Source organism: Xiphophorus couchianus, chromosome 1 (genome assembly GCF_001444195.1).
Source record: "Xiphophorus couchianus chromosome 1, X_couchianus-1.0, whole genome shotgun sequence".
NCBI classification, from domain to species: Eukaryota; Metazoa; Chordata; class Actinopteri; order Cyprinodontiformes; family Poeciliidae; genus Xiphophorus; species Xiphophorus couchianus.
In genome coordinates this window covers 24,231,289-24,256,375 of record NC_040228.1, presented here as the reverse complement: position 1 = coordinate 24,256,375, position 25,087 = coordinate 24,231,289, and the positions used below count along the sequence as shown (strand labels likewise).

The 25,087-nt window shown below is 38.4% G+C and overlaps 2 protein-coding genes across 5 annotated transcripts; one reads left to right on the top strand and one right to left on the bottom strand.

Moving 5' to 3' along the window:
• Nucleotides 1–1,613: 1,613 nt before the first annotated feature.
• Nucleotides 1,614–16,381, bottom strand: ppp1r3f (protein phosphatase 1, regulatory subunit 3F). 2 transcript variants are annotated; one of them, XM_028006918.1, is made up of 5 exons: nt 14,919–16,381; nt 7,499–7,533; nt 4,683–4,765; nt 4,458–4,484; nt 2,196–2,335 (listed from the first exon to the last, which is right to left on the bottom strand). In XM_028006918.1, exons 1-4 carry the CDS (start codon nt 15,803–15,805, stop codon nt 4,458–4,460), a joined length of 1,032 nt encoding a protein of 343 aa, XP_027862719.1. In that variant the 5' UTR covers nt 15,806–16,381; the 3' UTR covers nt 2,196–2,335. The 2 variants fall into 2 exon arrangements, with proteins under 2 accessions (XP_027862632.1, XP_027862719.1); XM_028006831.1 differs by lacking the exon at nt 4,458–4,484 and having other exon boundaries at nt 1,614–2,335; nt 14,919–16,355.
• A 177-nt stretch (nt 16,382–16,558) lies between these two features.
• tspy (testis specific protein Y-linked) lies at nt 16,559–24,352 on the top strand. 3 transcript variants are annotated; one of them, XM_028007117.1, is made up of 8 exons: nt 16,559–18,170; nt 18,506–18,583; nt 18,670–18,781; nt 18,991–19,145; nt 19,266–19,342; nt 19,549–19,751; nt 20,467–20,563; nt 22,868–22,916. In XM_028007117.1, the coding sequence occupies exons 1-8, from the start codon at nt 17,214–17,216 to the stop codon at nt 22,869–22,871; spliced, it is 1,683 nt and encodes a 560-aa protein (XP_027862918.1). In that variant the 5' UTR covers nt 16,559–17,213; the 3' UTR covers nt 22,872–22,916. The 3 variants fall into 3 exon arrangements, with proteins under 3 accessions (XP_027862918.1, XP_027862856.1, XP_027863005.1); XM_028007055.1 differs by having other exon boundaries at nt 16,572–18,170; nt 19,546–19,751; nt 22,868–22,914; XM_028007204.1 differs by lacking the exon at nt 20,467–20,563 and adding an exon at nt 23,028–24,352 and having other exon boundaries at nt 16,584–18,170; nt 19,546–19,751; nt 22,868–22,918.
• Nucleotides 24,353–25,087: the final 735 nt, after the last annotated feature.

The window sequence follows — 25,087 nt, the reverse complement described above, 5'->3', positions numbered from 1 at the left end:
TAATGTAATTCTGAAACGCATGAGGACGTTAGGAGAAGAAATAATAATAATAACACTTTAGAAGGTGCTGTTTTTTTAAGAGTGAATGTTCTCTACAAAACAAAGATGTTTTATAGATAAAACAGAAATCAATAAGAGACTTTAAGGCACTTTCTCACTGGCGTCACTTTTAATTTTACTGGCTATATTCATCTTTTAATACCTGAACCTGTGCTACACACAATGAGTGCAATAAAAAGTGCATCTTAACACTAACTAGACAATATCACATGATACACTATTAATATTTTCACACAACAAGAAAAGATAATTCATCGATTGTCTACAGAAAACAATTGTGCTTTCCTTTTGCTATTCTGCTACATACATGGCGTAAGCCTGCAAAAGTCTTCATTCCCCATTAGATTTTCCATATTTTGGTTAAATTAAAGTGACAAACTTCAACATATTTTGATCTAAATAAAGTAGTTCATAAAATCATGCATCGTTTTATTATTTTCAAACGGGAATCTGAAAATGAATCTAAGCAAAACAGATGAAACTCAGATTTGAAGGAAATCTCAGTTTTTGAGTCTTGCAACAAATCCGTAAGTGGATTTAGCTAAGACATGAATTTGCTCTGATCATTTGATCTCTGGCTCTATGTTCAGGTGGAAGGTCAACTCTGCTCTGATCTGAAGTATTTCACAGCTTCCTGCAGATTTCCTCACGGTATTTAGCTTCATCCGTCTCCTCTTTAGCTCTGACTAGCTCCTCTGCATCTCTGCATGAATCCACTTTACCGTAATCCACTACTTCGTGTTGATCCATCACATAAAATCCCAAAGAAATAGTTTGAAGTTTGCACTGTAGTTGTAGCACACACTGCAAAAACATTCAATCTCACACTAGAAATAAGAAAAACCAAGTAACTTTTTAGCAAGAAATTTGGGTCAATAATTCCTTAATATTGATGAAAACGTTTTAGCTTGTATAACATGTAAAAGTTTTGTTATAAATGAAATAATTTGCAGGATTATTTACCTAAAATAAGCTCTTATATCCTGATTGTAAGTTAGTTTTGTCTCATTTCGTGTACTAAAATAGAAACTAGATCAGAAATATTTGGTAAGATTTTGTGTTTTTGAAACGTAACAAAATGTGAAACAGCTGAACGGGGATAAACACTTTTACGAGCCTCTGTATGTCTGAATTTTGCACCAAATCTAGAGACGTGAGCGTTATTGAACTCATTGGCTTCTTTTTGGAATCATTAAAAGGCACTTCGCTTGACAGCAGATCAGACTGAACCTTTGGAGCAAATCCAGAAGAACCAGAAGCAGCTGAAGTGCATCACTAGTGTAGCGGAAAACTTTAAATGTGTCCGTTTGATTTCCTTTACTCAGCTCAAGCATGCAGACGAGTTTCTAAATAAAGTGTAAGAAACAGAATCAAATAGATGTTTGGTATCATTGTACCCCGTATACGGGCCTGTTTCTCTTCTGATTTTCTTTAGTTCTTCATCTCATACTTGTGCGTGTGTGTGTAAATAACTGTGTGAAACACTTACATCGGGTTTCTGCTTCTCTGACCAGAGTCTTTGAACGCTTCAAATAAAGATATAAAGACAAAGATGGCTCCTTCTCCGGTTTATTGAGCAGCTTCTCTACCCTCTACTAACGAGTTTCCACCACACCAGAGAGAGGGAAACACCCAGCAAGAAGATGTACGGCTTTAGATCGATGCTGTAGTCTTCGTCTTCAGACATCAGGCCTAGTGGATCGTCGAATGAGGCAGAGTGAGGAGCGGCGTCTTGGCTCGGCTCAGCGGCGTTCGCTGAGGGTCTATCTTCATCCTCCTCTTCCAAAAATGCACGAGTCTCAGCTGCAGGTCTTCTGTCTGCCTGACGTTCTGCAGATTTTGTGGACATTTCTAAAAGCCTTTCTTGTTGGCTGAATTGTACAAGGACTTCTTCCATCAGACTGGAACAGGAGACACACTCAGCAGCCATGCGCTTGTCTCCTGCTGCTGACAGAGGACAGAAGCGAGGAAGAGTTTCCACTCTGTCAGCCTGAGACTCGTCTGATCTCTGTTCGGGTTCTTGAGATGAAGGACGTGAGGGAGACGGCGACGCAGCGGGACGGCTGTGCACAGACTGCTCTGGTGTTTCTTTCTCGCGCACCCGGTGGAGTAAATGCGAAGGCTGAGACTTATCTGGTTTGAGTGCAAAGGCAGAATTGGACTGAAGGTCGGGTTTGGAGGATGCTGAAGGTGCAGCAGGTGTGGACAGTGTGGCGCCGGTAGATAGTGGCCTGTGTTGAGATGTGGCGGAGGGACCGGACTGATGAACGGGTTTCTGTTAAAGTAAACAAAGAAAAAACAATGAAAGCTCACAGCAGAGAAATGATTTGAAATCAACAGAAAAGCATTTTAAAACACACCAATGCTTTTCATAAACTTCATGCTGACAGTGTGACGGTGAAGACGTAAAGACATAAAAAGTGCAGGTGAGAAAAGGTCAGTTCTCCAAATCGTAAATAGTAGGACCTCTTGTTAAAATGAATTAAAAATCAATCCATTTTATAAAAATATAAACATTAGTTTTATGTTTGCCTTTCATTTATTAAAAAACTGAACAGATCAAAATACAACCTCTAGGAAGACGTTTATGATCATTTTTACGTACAGCCCTATAAAAAAAACATCCAATGACAGATTGTTTTTAACAACACCGAAAGTTATAAAAATAAACGTTTAAATTGAATGAGAGAAATTTTTAAAATATTTTTGTTACATTTTAAGGAAACATCACACATTTGCTCCACTTATATTAACTATTATTATACAACTCTGACACCAGAACGACATATGGGCGTAAACCAAATACAGCATTAATGTAAACTACATTTTTTTTAGTGTTTAAATATATTTTTGGGATAAAACTGGCAATTATTATACGATTTTTTTCTTCTTTCTGCTGCCTTTCATTTTATTGATATGTATATTTTTTCTATTGTATATAATTGTGTAGTTTCTAATGAAATGAATAAATTTCATAACTAACTAACTAACTAACTAAATTTTTTCTAGACAATGACTAAAAAGTAAAAAGAAAAACTTTAAATCACCAGTTGTCAGGCAGGTAAGAAATGTCTTGGCTGGTAAAAATTACGACATGGTTGATATACGACTAAAACTCCAAAGTTACAACATTGCAAACCTGTAATTTTACCCAGAACACAAGAAAACACAACAAAAATGTATTTGTTATAATTGTGATTTGTAGCAAACAAAGCAATAGTAGGGAAACACGAAATCGGTATCTGTGTCACAAACAGTTTACAAATCATCCCAATTTCTCGTCACCAAAACATCAATTTGACGATGAAGCAGTCTTGAATCTTGACGGGTCTAAAGCAACTAAAGTTGGATGGTATCGGGCCGTAAAAGACAGAAAATGTCGAACAGATTAGAAAGTTGTTAAGGAGAAAAATAAACCACAAAGGTCAGAAGTGTGAAATGTTTTAAAGTCTAAAAACAATTTCCACTTCCAACTCAAATTTCTGTAAATTAGGATTCTATGATTCATAAATACTCCCAACTATTCAAGGTTCAGGTTGAATTGAAGTCACTTTATAGTAACAACCACTGCTAAATCAATTAAACAGTCGTAAAAAAACAAAACAATAAGAAAAAGATCCTCCAGTTATGGCTGGACAATAAATCAATAACAATATATATCGTGATAGACACTCTTAAAATATCAACAGATAATACATATGACAGAATATTCAATAATTTTATTGAACTCTGATCCAGGACCGCACAGCATTCTGGGAGATGTAGGCAGAGGAAGGACTAGCTGCTCAACCTCTAGCAGCTAGCTAAGCAAAGTTGGTGGCATGAACTAACTCACTCACTCTTTGGTTACCTAGCAACAACCTGCTGAGTAACTGGCCCAGCGGCCGTTACCAGTTGCCTCTTAACTGATTAAAACTACAGAAGTTAAAACTGTGGATAAAATGGAAAAAGGTTGCACCACCAGTTAAGTAGTATTTTAGATATTTAAAACAAACACAAAACTAATCAATATTTATTGATATAGACTGATATTAAACGTTTATACAGTGGTACATTTTTTTCAACCATATTGTCCAGCCCCACCTTCAGGACAACCAAAAAAACTAGCATCAAGTCGTGATATAATGCAGAAAGCATGCATGTGGATACTGAGTGAAGTGACAAACACAACGGACGCAATCAGATCCGTTCTTTAAACAAGGTGACATAAAGTTTATTGTTAGTTTATTTCTGAAAAAAATGCCTTACTCTATAATCTCAGTTTTAAGTTTTTTAGTTCCGTCTATGGTCATTATTCTGCAAAGACACAGACATATTGCAAACGCCAAAAACCCCAAAGAGCATGCAACATGAAACGAATAGAAGACGTGCTGCAGGCGTGAGAAGTGAGACATTACCTAAGTTGTCGCTGACGCTTCAATGAGCTGTGAACAATATAAACAACCAAACCAGAGATGATATGTTTTTTAAAGTTGAACTGAAATGTTTTAGATCCATGATTCTAACTAATAAAGTGAATAGCTTTTTCTTATTACTTGTAAAGTATGAATTTGTAATCTACTGCATGATCCGTTGTACTTTTGCGTTGAGTTAATTTCTTCTTCTCTTCCTTTTATCCTTACCTCCACATCGATCTCAGGATGAATGATGACTGGACACGCAGCTGATGGCCTGACTAGTTCTGCTGTTAAACTCTCTGGTTCCTCTGTTGATGTGAAACAGAAGAAATAAACTCAAAGATTAGAGATGAAAACAGGAAAAAGCAATACCAGGGTTTAGACAGGACTCCCAGAGTTGAACTTGCTACTTTTTACTACCTTTTTTACTACCTCTACAATATTTTTACTACCAACACAAAATCAAGGAAATTTCGCGCCGATTTTCTCAGTTTTGGGAGAGCGATGATCGGTCGATATTTACGTGAAGCCAATCTCATTCTCTGATCTTTTCTACTTCAGCAAAGATCTAAAAATCAGCCACTTTCCTCTCCTGCTCCGCATTGAGAGGTGTGACTGATAGACCGGTCCACCAGGTCAAATCTGCAAGCTTGTAGTTTTCAAAAGTGACCCCACTGTTACCAACTCAGAGACTTTCTTTCTATATTTAGCGACATTTCAATAAAAAAAATGGCACTAGCTAAAACTGAAATCGGCAGGTCAAATTTTTTATAGATTGATAATCTATGATCTGCGAGAAAGCTGCAATCGGTGCACTGACTCATGTAAGATGACGGCTCATGTAAACTTTATCCTACTTACTGTGACTTTATCTTGACCAAAACATTACATGTTAAAAACAGAAAGCACTATTTTTAGTGCTTGTCCTAAATCCATAACACTTAGCATATATATATATATATATATATTTTTTAAAGAATATCAGTAAAATGCAATGGCATTCCAATTTCACAAGCTGATGTTTTATTCTCAATAGAATATTAGTTTGCTACTAATTGTCAACACCAGGACAACTCAATAACAAGGTTCAAGGTTTTTATATTTTACAGGTCATTAAAAAGTTTAAATAAACAAATGTCCATGTGAAATTTAGTGTTTCGGTGACCAACACACCAACTCTGTCAGATCGTTGTTACAATTAAAGCAGCTGTTTAAATTAGCTAATCAACCACCACTGTGTTCAGATGATCATTTTATAATCCCAAAAAAAACATCAAGCCTGAAAACATGAAACTGTTAAGGACTAGATGTGTTGCCCTTTGTGTGGGAAACGTTTACGGTTCAGGCTTTTTGCTTCTGAAGCAACAACAAGCCCTATAGCTTAACAGTAGAGCAGCTCTGGTGTCAGAGTTTGAGTTCGGCTGACTGTTCAGGTTCAAAGTTGTTGTGCTACCATTTTCTTTAAGGTTTCCATGTTATTTCGTTTTATTACTTTTGCATGCTTCTTGTTAACAGCTCAAATAGGACGGTGTTTACAGCAGTGTGTACAGACACATCAGTTGCTCGGCTGTCTGGCTCTGGTCTGCTCTCTCCTTCCCATAAACTCTCTTTCAGGCTGAATACAGAAGTGATTCCATGGAAATAACACAGGAACGGCTCCTTTATTTACCATCCGTCTCCCCCCGGTAGTTTTAGGCTGCAGAAGTTGATCCGGAGTGAAGTGAAGGCTGCAAACTTTGCTGTGCGGCGTTAGCTTTAATTGGTAGCAACGAATATTTACAAGCCACCGTCTTCTTAATTCAGGATTGTTTGGAAATCCATGAAAACTTAAAAGCCCATTATATTAGGAAGACAACAATGTTCACAGTATTGCTTTATTTGCGTCTGAAATACGACTTTGTCTTTTCTAGCTGTCATGGTAACTCAAAGCGGAAACAAGAAAGCCGCATTTCGCTCATACGGATGTGACATCAGCGCCGTACGTGCAAAAAGCCCCTGGCAGTGAAATTTTCACTTGTGACTATGTTCACACTGCAATCTGTTGTTAGTGGTGCAGTTGGTGTTATTTAACTTACTGTAGCTGCTGCAGTGTTCAGAGCAGCACAGCTCTGAGCTTTAGGCCCTGTTTACATGACAATGATCCAACGAAAATAGATTTTTTGTTCCATTTCTGTTAACACATTTACATGAAGACATTCTAATGACAATCTTAGGCCCTGTTTACACAACAACCTCTGGTGAAAATGGAAGAGTTTTGCTGCCTGTCTGCAGCTCCCGTCCGTCGCTGGTAAAACTTTTAGCTCGTAGCTGAGCTTGAGTTTGAAGTTACATCGCTTCGTCTGGCACCAAAAAACAAAACGGGATCTGCTCCATGGTGGAGCCTCAACCCGCTCAGGAATCCGCTGCTGATGAATGGTGGATGCTCCGGTCGGTGTGATTTGATCACCGTCCCATTCCAGGTCAAATTTAGATTTTTTTCCTGCATACTTTACAAAACGCCTTTCGGTCATTCCTAGTCTTTGAATCTCGGATCACCGAGCCAAAGTTGTGAAAACTTAGATTTTCCCATGGCGAAGCGGAAAATGACTAGCTGGTCTCAACACGTTAGGCAGTTCCAACACAATGCATGCGCACAGCAGCTTGGTGTCTATCAGTGACAGCTCAGGTCCTGCCAGTACGGTAATTATAATTTTTTATACAGATTTTAGTAAAACAAACTTAAAACAATAAGTGAGCATCAATGAAAAATTTTAAATATTTTGAAGGGATGATGAAAAATTGACTACTTTTTACTACCTTTAGTTACTTCTTACCTTTTACTGGCCTTAATTTGAGCTAATTTAATTTGCTACCTTTTACTACCATACGGAAATCCTGAATGCTATAAAAACATCAAATGAAGAAAAGCATGTGAGAATAATACAAAGTTATATATAACATAGCATAAATCACTGTCAACATTTATGTAGCAACATATTTTAAAAATGTGTTCAATAAATAAGATGATGAAGCAACAATTTGTGTGGATGTTTATTCAGTACCTTCTCCTTCCTGCTGATCTTCCTCTGATGTCAGGCTGCAAGAAAAGAAAGCACATAATGTTGAGCAATTTTTAAACATTTTCTCAGTTGTGGTGAAAATGAATAATGATAAAATAAAACATACATACAAAACGCATAAAACCCTATAAATTTTGAGGACGATTAACATTCCTATTACTGTGGTTGCATAATAGATTAAACTTCCTACAGATTAAATTTTGCTAAGTAAACATTAGAATATATTTAGTAAAAGTGCTAATTAAGAATCAGGAACCAAATGAATGAGGTGGAAACATGATGATCAAGATTTACCAAAACAGAGAGATTCTGATATAATTTAGATTTAGAACATTTTTTAAATATAATATTAGACTTGCATAAAAAATGGAAATAAACAAATAATTTGATTCTTTTAAGAAAATAAACATTTCATTGCCTAAAATGCCAAAACGTGACATTTCTTTAGTGAATTTTAACTCTGTGAATATAGAAAAATTACATTTAAAGAGTTTTGGGTAAAACATATTGACAGGCAAAAGTGTTTTTATCGTAAATGTGTGTATATATATATACTTTTGAATATGGAGAGAACTAGAATGTTTTTTGACTTAGTACCCTAATATGTTTCTTTTTTTCTCCTTTTGTCCCTTCATTTCTTATCTACGTGTTGTCATTTCATCCCTTCCTATCTAAAAATAAGTCATGGACTTGAACCCTTGTGTGATCATTTATTTTTCTTAGCAATTAGGTTTTTTAAAATAATTATAACATATTTTAATAACATTCATTTTACCTTTGGGATAAAGCAATTGAATTATGGCAATAAATAGTTTTAAAAGGCTCAAATCTCATGTAAAATCTTTATTACATTCTGAAAACCATGCCTTATGCCCCAATTTTTATGCATTTAGGTTCTGAATCAGGTTTGGGTCAACCGATCCTGAAATATGACTGATTAGGAACCTCTAACCAACCTCTTGATGATAAATGTTATATATTTGAGTCATAAAGCCGCATTTCTTTACAGAAGAATAGGCAAATTTGAGATATAATCTGATATAATCCAGGCCACATATGGTAAAAAACAGCATGAATGTTAGCCAATATGTCTCACAATACGTGCTGTTTAGTGGAACACAAAATGTTTTAATTATTTGTAAAGGGGTTTTTGAGAAACACCTGCTGGTTGTTAAATGCCAAAAATGAATGTATGGAGAGCAGTCGCTGACGGAGCTAGATAAAAACAAACACTTTGAAACAGGAATGTTGTCCAAGGGTTTTCAAACGACGGGGCGACGCCACGTTGCCAAGAGCCCGAGGTAAGCATGCCAAAAGCTGAAGACGTGTGACACGCATGTGACAAGAGCTGCAGGAGCTTCTTGTGTTTTATTCCATGGTCTGCCTTCTATGATTTAAAAATATGAGCCATACAATATATGACCAAGATTTATGTGAAACTATGATTTATGCAATTCAATAAATTATTTCAATACTTTTAAACTGATTTAATTACAGAATCAAACTTATTGTTGAAGATTTCTGACTTTTAGAATAATGCAATTTGAGTTTTACCGGCTTGGTTACAAAGTTTAACGTTGCATTTCCAGAGTATGTCCGAGTTAATTCGAATGTCTGGTCTGTCCCTTGACCCTGAGCATGACATTGAAGGAAAAAATAGCTTGCTGAAGCCATGAGGGCAGGTGTGTGTGAATTTGATTTATATCACATTTATATATATCTGTTAGCTAAGTTTGAATGTTTCATTCTTTTACTCAAGAGAAATAAAAATCAGACAAATTCAGGTTTACCTAAATATTTTAGATAATTTCATAAATTATGCATTCATCAATTATCTTAATCTGTATTGGATAAACCATCAGAAACTATCGCCAAGCAGCTGCAGAAGTGGAAAATGTACATGATGGCTATCAGTTTATGAACTGTTTGATCCTCTTTATGTGTCGCTAAGACGATGAGGGACTTTACCACAGCAAGATCTACCATCTATCATGATGTTACAATAAATAAGAGGATTATTTGGCTTTGATAGACTGCAGCCTCTTAATTACATGTGGGGCAATTCCTCTTATGAGTCATAGAAAAGGTCAGAGTTAAATTTTAGTGTGAGGGGAAACGCCAGGACTGAAAACGACACCTGCCCTTTTCCTATTTTCATCACGTCACACACCACGCGGGCCACTGGCATTCAGCACAGGGTGTGAGCTTTCCGAAAAATCTCTTCCCGGGCAAGTGGAAAAAACTGAAACAGAAATAAGAAATTCAAAGAAACATGCCTTTCGTGTTGTCTGAATATACGTCATAATTTGGATTCGGGTTCCTCCGTGGCAAAGCGTCGATCACTGAGGTGAATGCTGGTTTTAGCCAGAAAGGCTCAAAGGGTATTAGTAAGGAGATACTGCTCTGTAGCTGCTGCCCCTGTGTCTGTGTTGCAGGGATCGCTCTATCTAGGAGCTAATACTGACCTGTAACGTTTCCTTGAACAGGTTGGGATAGAGCCAACACATTCATTACATTACAGATAATGGTCAGTTCTGCCTATTTTCAGCTGTTTTGTGGCGTCTTGTCACTTTAAATCCAAATAAGCTGCCTGTAGCCACGCCCTCCTCAACTCAACATTTACAATGGCATGTAAATGTAACTATGCAATCAAAGATCTTTGAAAAGCAGAAGTAGAGCCTTTTATACAACCAACAAGAATGCAGCAAGTAGTTTCTGAATGGTAAGTCAACAACAAAACACTTGTCTTTTCTAGGAGCCATTGTACAGCACCAAACATACTATAGCTCCACTTGGGTTGCTAGGTAACAATGCAGTGCCCATCAATTGTGATTCAACAATTGAGATGTTTTGAAAATGACTCGTTTTCCAGACACGAAAAAGACATTAAATTGTTGCAGCAGAATTGATTGCTTTGACTAGGGCATGCAAACTGGCTAAGGACAAGCACCCGACAGTGTACACAGATAGCCAGTATGTTTTCTCTACACTGTTTTATTTTGCGAAACAATGGGAGCGTAGAGGAATGACAACCTCTACTGGGAGACCAATAACACATGCATCTTTGCTTAAAGATCTTTTACAAGCAATACAACTCCCAACTAAACTAGCTGTATGTAAATGCGCAGCTCACACAAAAAGCAAAGATGAAGTTTCAAATGGAAACAGACTAGCTGATAAAATCGCTAAAGAAGCTGCAGCAGGGAAGCATAGGAAAGGTATATTCTCAGCACAGACTGAAGGGGAACAACAAATGATAGACAAAACAGTACTAAAAGACATGCAGGACAATGCACCACAGGCTGAGAAAAGGCTGTGGATAACTAAAGGTGCAAAAATGAATGTCGGGAACATTTTTGAGGTTAATGACAAACCAGTGCTTCCTAAGTCTTTATTTAAAGCAGCAACAATTGTGTCACATGGGCGCTGCCATGTGTCGACTGGGGGGATGGAATGCATAATAAAACAGCATTTCACAACGTATGGTTTAAATTCTTACTTAAAATCTTTTTGTACTGCATGTCCAGTCTGTGTGAAATACAATCCTCAGGGAAACATAAGGCCAAAACGAGGCAGGTTCCCAAAATCATCTTATCCCTTTCAAACTATGCACATGGATTTTATTGAACTTTCACAAAGTGGGCCATATAAATATTGTCTGGTGATGATTGATGCTTTTTCTAAATGGGTTGAAATAGTTCCAGCAAAGCATGCAGATGCTTTGACAGTAGCTAAAGCTATTTGTAAAACTATCATCCCAACACATGGCATCCCACAGACTGTTTATAGTGACAATGGACCACATTTTGTTAACCGAGTGATACAAAACATGGCTACACACTTGGGAATGACATTAAAAAATCACTGTGCCTATCAGCCACAGAGTGCAGGGCTGGTGGAAAGAACAAATGCTACTGTGAAAAGTAGATTAAGAAAGTGCATGGCAGACACTGGCCGATCCTGGCCAGAATGTTTAGACTTGGTGAAGCTCTATATGAGAATCACATCAACAGCTGATGGTCTAACACCTTTTGAAATAATTCATGGGAGAGCTTACAGATTGCCTCTGTTTGCTCCAGACATACAAAAAGCTGATGAAGAACCCACAGACAACGTATATGAATTTCATGTATAGCTTTTGCAAAAGGAGAAGGCTTTGAGAACTCTTGGGAGAAGGCTCTGAGAACCTTTTCTCCGAGGAATCCACAGAGCGTTCTGGGCTCCCTTACAACGGCTCCTGTTTTTATTGTCTAAGAAGGACAGGCAAGGGGGCAGTCAGGAAAAACAACAGAGGTCGTAAAGCTTCTAACCCAAACATCTAACAACCCAGGTCTAGATGTGATATCTGATCAAAGGTCTGAGCCCGGTTCAAATCTCGGTCAATACTGTCAAGAAAACAAAATACGACTGCTCACAGGTGGTTACTAAATTAGGGGGTGTTCTTGCAAAAGGGTTTAAAGTCTGAGAAACTCATTGTTATCTATTTCCCGTAAAGTTGAACAGACAGTAGTGACCTCCAGGTCATTTGAAGAGAACACTTTAAACAGAAAATCACAAAGATCTATAGACTTAATGTGAACTAGAGTAAGAAAATAAAATGATAATACCAAAAACTCTCTAACAGTTGCTAAAAAAAATTATTTAAAAAAGCTGGATGTTTTTTAAGCACTTGGGTTGTTTTTAGAAGCAAATGGAAGAATAAAAACATGCAAAATGTGAAGTTTGCAGCATAGGTCCCCTTTAAAAAATTTTCAATTCGGTTTTTCAAAGATTTTAAACAGAGACACAGTAACTTTTACTTGTGAAGATGAAGGAAAAAATCCCATTTTTTTAAAGAACCTAAAAAATATATTATCTATTTGTATTCAGAAATAACCCACCTTAATAAAATCCAATGCAAACATCTGTCATCAAAAGTCACCTAATAGATAAACAGAGTTCACAGTGTGTATTTTAATTTTAGCATAGATACAAACATGCATGTGCTGGAATGGCCTATTCAAAGTTCAGAACAAAATCTACTTGAGGATCTTTGGCAACACTTGAAAACTGCTGCTAGCAGATGCTTCTCATTCACACTGACAATATTCACATTTAAAAATACTTTACTAATCCCAAAGGGAAACTAAATCTGGGCTGTTTTGTAAAGCAGAATGGGGGAAATGTATTTAAACCTCTAGATTTAGCATAATCCTAAAGACTTGCAGCTGTAATTAATCAAATACTGATTCTGGGCGGCTTAATAACAAAAGTCCACATTTTTCTTAGTTAAAAAAGTTTAAAAACTATATTTCTCTATTCTTCAACTGCACAAATGTCCTCTACACTGTGTTGGCCTAATCAGATACATGTCAATAAAATATTTTTAAGTTTTGGTTTGTTGTTGGTGGAATATGGAAAATGTTAAAGGGTTTAATACTTTTGGAAGGCATCGAGTTCCTAAATATAGCTATTTTCTGAAATCAGCTCAGTTGTCCTGTTGGCATCAATGACAAAAAAAAGTGGACGGCGGACAAAAGGCTCTTAAGCCGATTTAAGTTTGACCAACAGTGAACTCTGAACTGTTCAATTCACAGCTGTCTGAAGTAAAGCCTAGATCAAATCATCAGGGGTCTTCCATTTGTACTTCAATTTTAACAGAAAAAAAAGTGTTTTATTTATTGAGAATGACAACAGTATTAAGTATACATTAAAAGATTTACTTTGTTTATTTATATATATTAAAATGTAAGATTTAAGAAGAAATATCAGGTTTATTTTATAAAAGTGCAACCGATGATCTAAATGGTTTGATTGTTGTGTTTATATAGTTACAATTTGATTCTACAAGTTTAATATTTTATTTGTGTTTGAGTTTGTTCACGTCTCAGCGAATAATAACCAGTTATTGATTATTGCTTTTAAGCTCAGACAGTTAAATATGTCCTCCTCTCTCATATTCCAACAAATATGTGTTGAATGCTGTTATTGGTGATGTTCTTAAGAGGAAGCAAACTCTGCTCAAGGCCCCATACAACATACAGCCCTGGTGTACTACTGAGTTCCAGTTTTACCTGGAACTGGGAAAATCCAACTTCCCAGTCAGGAAAATCAACTGGGAAACTGGGAGCAACTCTGACTACCCCCACTTACAACTTGTGAGGTGGACTTCTCGTTTCAATATGACCGCTCTTTGCACCAATAGTAGTAAGATGTGGTGGAAAAATGTTTTTTCTTACTAGACACACATGGCAATGTGAGTCAATGTGATTGCCAGGGCCGACCCAAACCTTTGCGGGGCCCGATGCAGATTTTTATTTGGGGCTCCCCCATACCAACAGATCAACACCAGATGCTTCATTATCCCTAGGCTAGTTTAAATTTGTAACATACCTATTATTAGCATCATTTGTGATTACCTTACATTGTACCGGCTTTAATAAGTCTATTTATTTTAACCTAACAGGAGTGGCAAACTTTTAAATATATTGGATTTTGAAATGCAAAGTGGTATTTAAGTGTGTCACATTATTTTAACTATGTGAAAGTAACATCTGCAGATAAACACAGAATTTACAGCAAACAAGTTGCTTCACATCTTATATTTACCTAACACTAGGAAGAGATTAACCTATTATTTGTGCACCACCTATGTTTTTTATATGATTTTTTAAGGTTTTATTGGCTCTAGTGGCCTTTATTTGATAGTTAATTGACAGGAAAGTTGGTAATGAGAGAAGGGGCAAGACCTGCGACGGCAGCGTCAAGGACCAAGGCCTCCATACATGGGTCGTGCTTAACCCCTGCGCCACCACAGCACACCCCGTGTACCAACCATGTTAACTGTGTTAAACTATTGTTTTTTCATGATTGTTTTGTTTAATCATACTTTTTGCTGACATATTGGTGTCACCGTAATGAAACTCTGACGTCTTAACTACAAAACTGTTATCTCGTGTCTGATGTCAAACCCAGTTCTGAGTTCCCACTAACTAACTGGAACACAACATTTAAGCTGCAGTATGTAACTTTTAGGAGGGTCTTAGCGCTGTCAATCACCCTCTGTGTGGTGATGCTCATTCACCACACAGCGGCTAGCAGAGTCTGTTGTGAATGCTTAGGCTAAACAGTTTTCCTGTAAGTTGTTCCTCCACCATTAACACATGAGAGTATATGAGGTTGATTGACAGCACTAAGACCCTCCTCCTGGCTGTGATTGGTTGTTTTTGGTTAGGAGTGGTGCATTTCTTCAGATGGCAAAAGTAGCTCAGGGAGGAGGTGGAGGAGATTGATCTTTTCATGGATTATCATTGTCATAACGACATGGTGACAGTTTTAACCAATATACTAAAAAAAACATATTTTATTAAGTCACACACTGCAGCTTTAAAACTGATGACTTTCAGGCACATAAAACAGCTACCTGTAGACTTTCGGACTCTTCAGGATGCTTCTTTTTTGTGCCATATCAGTGCTGGTCTGGGCTGTATCATCTTCATAGGACAAAAGCAGCGTCACAGCGTAATTCCTGGAAAGGTTATTGGCCCAGTAATCACCAACCGAGGTTTCATAGCGCACGACAAACTCAATGCGTGAGCCGTGCGTGGTGTACGGTGGTGCAAAAGACAGCTTAAAGGAGAACTGATCAGTGTTGTCGACGTTAGATCCAAACACGTACTCTGCAGGGTGATCAAAGTAAGTGCCCCAGCTGTCCATGGTTGATCTGATGTACACCGCTTTGTGGAAGGAGATGTTCAGGACTCGAATTACTCCACTGAATGCAAGCGGCTCGTCCTCTAATGGGGATATCCGTTCAACTTCCACTTTGTTGGAGCGCACAGCCTGTAGCAGGACGCCGCCGCTGGGAACGTGGAACTCCGGGTGCACTCGATAGGTCGGCTCCCGCTCTGCTTTGCGGTATTTCGCCTCCTCCTCCTGCCACTTTGCGGTGTCTTCCTCGTCCGAGTCGAAGGCTACGAATTCGCGCACATCCACCAGGTCTCCACCTGTTGTGTCGGCGAACGAGACCCGCTTTCCTGCAGAGAGCGCCTGGTGGATCCGCATGTACTCGGCTGTCTCGTCGAAGATGGACGCGCCCCGCTTTCTGGGCACCGGGGAACACCTGGGGATGAACCGGACATCATCGGTGTCATCATCGTCCTCATCATCCTCCTCATCGTCGTTTTTCTCAGCGGCGTCCGTGCGTGAATGACCCTCCGCCTCTCCGGCCGACTTGCTGGTTTTAATCGTTTTGAAAAGGCCCTCTTGGCTTGGTATGGTTAAGAAAGACATATCTGCAGAAGAGTGCATATGTCGCCTTCAAATTACACACTTGCAAGTACTCATGGTTTGAGGAGTGTGGATCCAGCGTATCTGCGTTACGCACGGAGAAGCCCCTCCGTCTTGACAACGCGTGTGACGTTAAATGTCACCCGTGAAAAACCTGGCTTTCCAGTCCTTGTGACAGACTATCCCCTGGCTAAGATGCCTTTATGCGGCGCTGCTTGGCAGCTCTTCTGAAAGCAGCAGCCTCTAATATTAGTGCTGGTTCCTTTGACGTGACCCAAATGTGTTTTTTTAACTGGTGTAATCCTACTGCACCCAATGCTTCTACTCAGTCCGGGCTGACTGAACGCCCTCTAATGGAGACAGTGGGTAAAGAAACCACTCTTGACACATTTACTCAGTTCAGCCTTTGAATGAACTGATGAATAAATAAAACAATAAACTAAATAATAAAAACTAAAAAAAAAAAAAAAAAAAAACTCTACGGAGATATATAAAAAAGTGCGAATATTAAATAGGAAATATCTCAGGATTTGTTAGGATTTGTGCAATTTGATTTATCAGCATTTTGGTGTTAACATTCGCCTTTTGCACTGATCAAAAACTAAATAATAATAATAATAATAATAATTAATAACTAAGCAAAATTCAATAAAATCTACCTGACAAAAATGAATTTGATTTTATATAACTGAGAATAGATTATACCTGTTCCTCTTTCAAAGCATTAATATAAATTTTGTATTGAAAACTCATATTAAAAACTGAAAACAATTTAAATGCATTGTTCAACGTTACTCTAACAAACCCAGAAATTAAAAAAATGACTTTAATACTGTTTAAATGTTATATATGGAAGAACTGAATTTCAATATTTGGACGTCGTGTCCTTTTTGCGCAGTTAGCTCCACCTCAGCTAGAACGCCATGTAAACACACCCTTGCTGATGATTGGCTGAGACGTTTTAGCGCGGCGTGGCGTAGCCAATCAGAGGATTGTTTTTCTCTGGCGTCGTTTCACGGGTAGTAAGCTAACGGATAATGCAAATCTAAACTTATCTGGAGAACGCGGGTAGTTTTTGGAAGGGTGCATTGTGTTGGTAGGTTTGAAAGACTAAATAAAGTACTTCTTCTTGGGATTATATTGGCGGAGATGCTGTGGTGTCTTCAAGGCGAGGATTCAATAATTGGGTAACGTAAGCTAACGAAGTTAGCTGCAGCTTGCCCATTTTAACGTTCCGCGCGAGGCCGCGGAGAGTTACGAGAGCTGCTTCCTGATCTGTGGTTACCAAGAATGTAGTTTAAGACTACTAAATATATCGTAACGTTGCGCTAATTGTAGAAGTTGTTGCGCCAACTGTGTAATCGACCGCACTTATCTTAAAGAGCCTGTTGGCCTCCTAGCCTGTTAGCACGTTCGCTAGCCTGCTAACATGAGTGAAGTGACTGACTACAAACAGTCCGGTGACCCTGCATCGAGGAAACGGAGCTTATCACTCGAGGAGGACGAAGACAATGCAATTCCTCATAAGTCCGCTAAAGTAAGTGACGACGCAAATGGAATTGGACAAACTTCAAAAAGTTGCGAAAACAGTGAAGTTGGAAGTAAAGAAGAAACTCAGAGGAAGCCAAAAGATACTGTTGCTGAAGAAACTTCTGTGCGGACAGATAAGGCTTCGGATCATACAGATAGCACCAGTGAGCAGCCCGTCAATAGCTCCAGCACTGACGGTGACCATGCCGACATCACCGAGAAACCGCAGTCCTCAGAGGCCTCGGCACCCACCAATTCAAAAGAGGAAACCCAGAAAACAGCTGAATCAATGCAGCATCCATCAACTCCTGTGGACCAGTCCGACTCCGCAGCCATAGCAGCTGCTGAAGCACTGGCCAGTCTCACTGGCGGAGACGGAGAGGAAAGCCAAGAGACTCCGTGTTCATCTGCAAAAGTGAGACCAGTGAAACATGGAAGTAAAAACAAACAGCGGCCAGGCCAGCAGCCTTCAAAAGTTGGCTCAAAAACACAGGCAGCTGCAGACAGCTCCACATCAGCACGGAGTACCGACAGAGAAGATAAAGATGATGCTGCCGAAGCAGACGAAGGGGATGAATCCGTCTCGGGATCTTCCTCCACACCCAGCTCCTCTTTCCCATCTGACAATGAGGACAATGATGATGGGGAGTGTGCGATTGTGTCGGTCAAAATGGCCCCAGAGATGAGGCAGTCTGTTGCTCTACTGGCACAAGTGCAGATGAGACTTGAGGCTCTAGAGAAGAAGAGCGTCAGACTCCATCAACGGCTGGAGCTGAAGATTAATCGCCAGAGACGCCCGCATCTTGATCAGAGAAGCTCCATCACAAAAACCATCCCGGGGTTTTGGGTAACGGCTGTATCCTTTAAATCAAAATGATCCCATCTACTGAGTGCACCAATTTATCAGTGCCGATTTTGGGAGACCGGGATCAACCGATGCTTGCATGTGGAGCTGATTGTGTCCCGCAATCTTTATCTACCTTAGCAAAGGTCTAAAAATCACCCACTGCAACTTTGCGACTTTCCTGCTATATTTAGCAACTTTTTAGACAAGAATAATAGGCTCTTTTTAAAAAAAATAAATAAATCAGCGATTAGACAGAAAACTGCAATCGGTGCACTCCTACTTCCATCTTGTCTGCTGCATGTTTTCTTTCTTTTGTTGTTTTTATCTTAACATCAACTCCTCAGCTGCTGAACCATCCTCACCTCTCTGCTCACATAGATGAGACCGATGAAGATGCTCTTAGTTACATGACTGATCTTGAAGTAGGTTTGGTTGGCCCATATTTTAAATAATTTTGACAAATCTCACTTTAGTAAATGCAAAGCAGAATAATTTGTGCCATTCTCAGGTCGAATCTTTCAAAAACACCAAACTCGGCTACAGGATTCGCTTCCACTTCCGACGGAACCCATATTTCCAGAATAACATCATTATGAAGGAATTGCACCTTGGCATGGGAGGTAAAAGCTGTTTCCTTGTAAACTGAAAAAAAAGTGATGATATTCTAGAAGCGTGCTATAAAAGAGGATGATTTAAAGTTATTTTGTGTAACTCTGAGTTTGTTTCCAGGGAATGTTTACAAGTCACATCCAAATCTGTCTGCTCCACAGTTTAACTACATTTTCAGTGCGACTGCAGTGGTACATGTTTGTTTTTCTGATGCGCTCAGGGTCACCCATGTCATTCTCCAACCCCATCCTCTGGCACCGCGGACACAATCTGACCGCTAACAGCGAGCCCAGGAAGTCATGCCGCGGCGTTTACGAGACGTTTTTCAGCTGGTTCAGTGACCACAGCAACCCAGTGCAAGACGATGTAGCACAGGTACAGATCACTGCTAGCTCAAGTTAGCAGTTAAGTTGCCATAAAGTTGATATTTGTGCCTGGTGATGGTGACAGAGCCACCTGTTTTCAGGTGATTTTATTTTATTATTTTCTGTTCAGATACTGAAGGACGACCTCTACAGAGATCCACTGAGATACTACCTCACTCCTCTCTGGGAACCGAGGGAGAACGGCAGGTGAACCAGACAGATCCACACACAGGATTATATTCTGATGGAGGAACAAACTGCAAGTTTAGAAAGAAAAAAAATCTGAAACGCTGTTTCCTTAAATTACAATTTACTGTCAAATGAGATGTTTTCTTGTTTTCATTTTGGTGTTTGTCCAGAATAACTATCGTTTGTTGCTTGCATGACCGTCTCTATGCTTGTTTCTCCAGTAGCGCCACAGAGGCCAGAGCGGCTGGAAACGGAAACGGAGATGATTGCGTGGTAATTTCTGACTCGGACGACGAGCCGGGGGAGGACACTGGTGATGCCGATCGAGGCCGCAACAGGGAGGACGAGGAGGATGACGATGATGAAGAAGAAGAAGGTGTAGAAGAAGAAGAGGAGGAGGAAGAAGACGGCAGGCGAGCGAGTCCAGGTCGGTGCAGAAACAGAACTGTTTAATAACCGAAGTGTCCAGGTAGTTGGAGTTTTTGTTGTAACCTTTGTTTTTAAATGTGAGGCAAGGTTTATTGGACTTTTATAACTTTCAAAAAATGTATAATTCTTAGACTATTTCAGATTTTCTTGTGTTACAAACAAAAATGTCAGTTTATTTTATGGTGATTGACCACAAAGAGTGGAGATAAATGATGGCTTTAAAGATTATTTACAAATAAAAATAAAATAAATGCATTTTTATTTGTCTCCCCATTACTTTGACTTCAATATGATCCAGGGCAACCAATTATATTAAAATTCACACAAGTAGATAAAGATCCATCTGTGAGTAATTTAATATAATAAAGCTCATAAGAACAGATGGAAACTGCTGTAATGGATGAAAATTCTTGTGATAGAGTCGGAGCAGGATCTTCTTAAAGAGGCAAATGTAATTTCAAGGCGTCAAATTGCAAAGTCAAATTTATTTTAGTCATGTCTGAGGTATACAGTATTTTTATAACAACATAGTTACTAGATTGTGCCATTTTATAGCACAACGTGCCTGGAAAATACAATACTGCTCCTTTTAATGAACGTTAGAGAGCAAACAGCATCCTGAAGAGCGAGGAATTGTAAACATGTTGGAGATAAAGATAGTCAAAGCAGGTTTGGATGATAAAACGGTATCCTAAGATTTGAATGTCTCACAGAGCTCCTTTTAATCCATCATGTGAAGATGAAACGGGGTGACACAACCGCAAACCGACCCAGACACGGCTGTCCATCTAACCTGACAGGCCAGGCAAGGTGACCATTAATCAGAGAAGCCCCCAAGACGCCGAACGATACGGCTTCACAAACCATCACAACACTCTTCTCTGTACTGTAATCGTCAGTATTCAGTTTTAACTCTCTGGTTTTTGATCAATACAAATGGAAAGAACAAACTAAGATCAACATTATTAATGGCTAATAACATTTCTTTTTTCAAAAACACCCATAAACTAAACACAAATTCCAGCAAACATTGTAAGACATCAATTAATACTGAACAAATATCAATTTATACTTCCTTAATATTAATGTATAAAACTCACTTGCTGGTTAAAAAGTGGTGGCTCCATGCACCGCCTGATGTTCCACATAGATTATGTATCTTATTGAATTTTTAAAGCTCATTTTTATTATTTATTATGGCCATTTTGTGCTCAAGTTAAATATTGTAATTGTTTTATTTCTTCACTATGCAACACCATGATGTGGGAATGCATTTCTTCAGCAGGGACAGCGAATCTGGTCAGAGTTGATGGGGAAAATGGATGACAAAACCTTTTAAAAGCTGCAAAATTATTAATATTAGGGTGAATGTTGATATTTCAGCTGCTGTGAAATGTTTTGTTCAAATCTCAACGATCTGTTGTTAGATATGAAAGTTGACATTTGCAGATTCTATCCATCCAATCTCAAGGTTTCCCCCAGAAACCTTGTCTGGTGGTTGGTGCGCTAGGGCAGTCATTCATCCAGGGGCCCATCATGTTTTTGAGTTAAAAAACATGAAATTTGAAAATATCACTTGATAATTATGTGTTATTGAAAGATTAATACCCACACACCAACTATTAAGTCTTATAAAATGCAAACATGTTAAAAAGACTTGAATAAATAAGCAATGCTTAGCCTGGTGGGCTCACAAGTAAAGCCTGGTGGCCCGCCAGTCTTATAATACACTGGGGGAAACCCTCCAATCTGACTGATCTTAAACTAGAAGAATGTCCAAAAATTCCAGTTTCTATTTGTGCAAGACCTTGAGACGCAAGTTATCGATTTAGTTGATTGAGCTTATAGATATAGTAAATATTAATTAATATTTTTCTTAAAAACCTGAGTTTTCTCTCATGTCAAGAGCGTTGGCTCTTTCCACAACTTGAAGCATTACATTTTTCAGATGTTGAATAAAAAAAAAACATAATATATATATATATATATTTTATTTTGTTTTCGCATTTTATTCAACTCAGACATATTTATACAAGAGGTTGCTGAATTGAAACATGAAAAGTAAGGGTGCACCGATTTATCGGCGCCGATTTCCTTAATTTTGGGAGATCCATGATTGGCTGATATTTACACGTGAAGCCGATCTTAACCACCTCAGAAAAGATCAAAAAGTCTCCTGTTCTGCAGTGAGAGACGTTTGGCCACCAGGTCATGTCTGCATGTTTGTAGATAACAATCGTCATCCCTCTGTTGCCAACTTTGCAACTTTCTTGCTATATTTAGCAACATTGGCAGGCCAGGCTTTTTTTAGATCGGTAATCAGCAATCGACCAGAAAACTGCAACGGGTGCACCCCTAATAAAAGTATAAAATATGTGAAGTGCATGAAAGAGATGTTCATGCACTGTTTGTGTAGAGAAATGGAGACATTATTAATGCCACTTGGTGTCAAAGAAGTGAACAGAAACTGATATACAGCTCCGAGGCCACTTAAAATGATCAGTTTCTCTGATTTTACTCTTTATAGGTATATGTCTGAGTAAAAATGAACATTGTTCTTTTATTCTATGAACTACTGACATGTCTCTGAAATTCCAAACAAAAATTTAGTATTTATTAGCAGAAAATGAAAAATGGTGAAAATAAAAAAGGATTTGTGCTTTCAGACCTCAAAAAATGTAAGAAAAATAAGTTCATATTCATTTAGAAACTACAATACTAATGTTTTAACTCAGGAAGAGTTCAGAAATCAATATTTGGTGGAATAACCAGGAGGTTTTCAATGGGGTTCAGTGCAGTGGACTCTTCATTTTTCCAGAGCTGTTTTTTTCTGCTGTCAGAGAGGTCTACTATCTGTAGTGAGAACGATACTTTGTCCTGTTAATTGTATACATCCTCAGCGAGGCCGTTCAAAAACATGGAGCTTTAGTCGCAAAGACAGTTGTTTCTACAAAGTGATAAATCAGAGTGTTAGTTTGTATAAATTTTTTTCCACTCCAGTTCTACACCACTTCACGACGTCTAAAAATACATTAAAGTTAAAGTTAGCGATGTGAGGAAATGTGCGAGGCTCTTTCAATGCACTGAACGGACAACAAAATGTGTCTTCCTCAGATGAGAGCCAGGAGGAGGAAGAGGAGGGTAGTGGAGAAATTGTGATCGATGGTAAGACATCACCGTTTTTCACGTTCTCTGTTCAAAACAGGAGTTGAGGAACAGAATAAGATTCCGTTTCATCTTCTGGGATTATTTCTGTGTTGTTTTTATCCTGCAGGCTCTGAAGACAGCGATCAGGAGGAAGAGGAGGAGGCCTAAGAGGAAAAAGTGAAGATAAACGGATGCACACCAGTCAACCGCAGCGTTAAAACCACCTGCTGGTGTTCTTTAGGTCCTCTAAAGACCTAAAGAACTTTAGAGTCTGTGCCTCCAAACCAGTCCTGGGTCATCAGGACGCGGACGCAGGATCTCTGGGAAGTCATCTGACTGACTTCAGCGCTCTGGTTTTTATATTGTGGCTGCTGCGTTGTGTGTGTTTGAGCAAGCCGCCGTAGGGACCAGAAACTGGGAATATGAAGAGGAGACGCAGTGCAAACATTGAATCGTTCTTCCTGGTGTCATTTTTATGCACAAAATATCAGTCTTTTTTTTTATTTACCTAAAATAGACAGACGCTTTTAAATCAGGGTAAACTGTAACAGTAAAGCCAAGGCAGCATGTCTTTTCTCTCTATTTATAGTCATTACTGTGTAACTCTTTCCTTTTATATCTGCGCACATTTTCAGGTTCACTGTCCCAACTCCAAAAGTTCAAAAAGATAGTTTCTATGAACCGTTTATAACACCCGACTTGCATGTAGTTAGATTTAGCCGATTCGTCACTTAATACTGAAATCATCAGAGGCATTAATATTGATCTTTTCAAGCTGTTTTTTAACTTGACGCATGACGAAGCGAATATGTCATGAGCTCAATTTGATATAATGATCGTACATTTCAGATGCACTGAGTACAGAACCAAAATGTCTTCTCAGGGATGATCATGGTGGTCGTTTTGTTGAAATAACTTGGCTAATTTTAAATCATTTATGCTTATACTTACTGTTGATTGTGTATAAAGAAATGTGGACTCTACTGTCGTATATAGGAACAATAATTATTTTGATAGACTACCAGTGTGTTTATCGTTTTCCTCTGCCTGTGCCGTCACGTCACATCCACACCTGTAAACTATCTCTGATGTTCGATAATCCTCACATAATTTAATCTGTGTTTCTGTGGATTCCCAGGTTTATGTAAGGCGCCCAAACAATGCGTAGGAACTTTGAGCTTTCTTTAGACTTAAATACAATTTGAATAACCGATGTAAACATCCAAAGTTTGTCTTTTAAGATTACATTTCTAAAAAAAAACAACAACGTTGGTATTTATGGGTCTCCTTTTACACATTTGTGTTATGGCATGCCTGTTAGCAAAAGTTGTAAGACGAGATCAATAGCACACTGCTGTGTAGAGGAATATTGCTGTGTGGTATAAACTTCAAATTCACACCAACTTGTAATGCAGTGCACTGTTAAAAAAAAAAAAAAAAAAAAAAAACCAACAAAAAATAGCATTTGTATTCGCTTGATTTTCTTAGCAACAAACCTGTAAATACTACTTCAGCAAGGTTTTTTGAATAAGATTCATGTTTTAATTCGTGGATAGTTATCAAATAATCAGGATTTTGTCTTTGATTGTTTTCTCAGACATTTATATTTTGTGTGCTGTGATTTTTTTTATCGTTGTTTTTTAGAACGGTGTAGTTTATTTCTACTTTTTGTCTTTTTGGTTGATCTTGTTTGCTTTAAAGATAAATGTCCACCTTTTGACTCGGATCTAATAAATAAAATGCTGTTTGACTTTGCTGATCGTGAGTTTTACATTTGAGCTGTTTTGAAAAAGTATTCATCCAAACAGAAATATGGAGTATTTTAGAGAAATTTTTTGCCAAATTCCAACATTGAGTAGTAGGTAACAGTGAAGTGGAGGGAAAATGAGCAGTTTTTCATGTTTGTAGAATCACCTTTTCTCCAGTTACATTCTTTTGGGGGTATCTAGAAACTTGATTTTTTTTTTTTTTGTTCATTCTTCTTTGCACAATAGCTTAAGCGGAGTCAGATTGGATGGACTACACCCATTTAAAAATTAAATTTGAACTTTAAGAGGGTTCAAAAAGCCAGACAGATGTTGGAGTTGGGGATTTCATCCTTGCCCGTTACGATTGATGGAAGAAATGGTTTGAATTTCCTCCTTCGCTTACATTTCCTCTGGGATTTGGGGTTGTGGTTTAGTTATT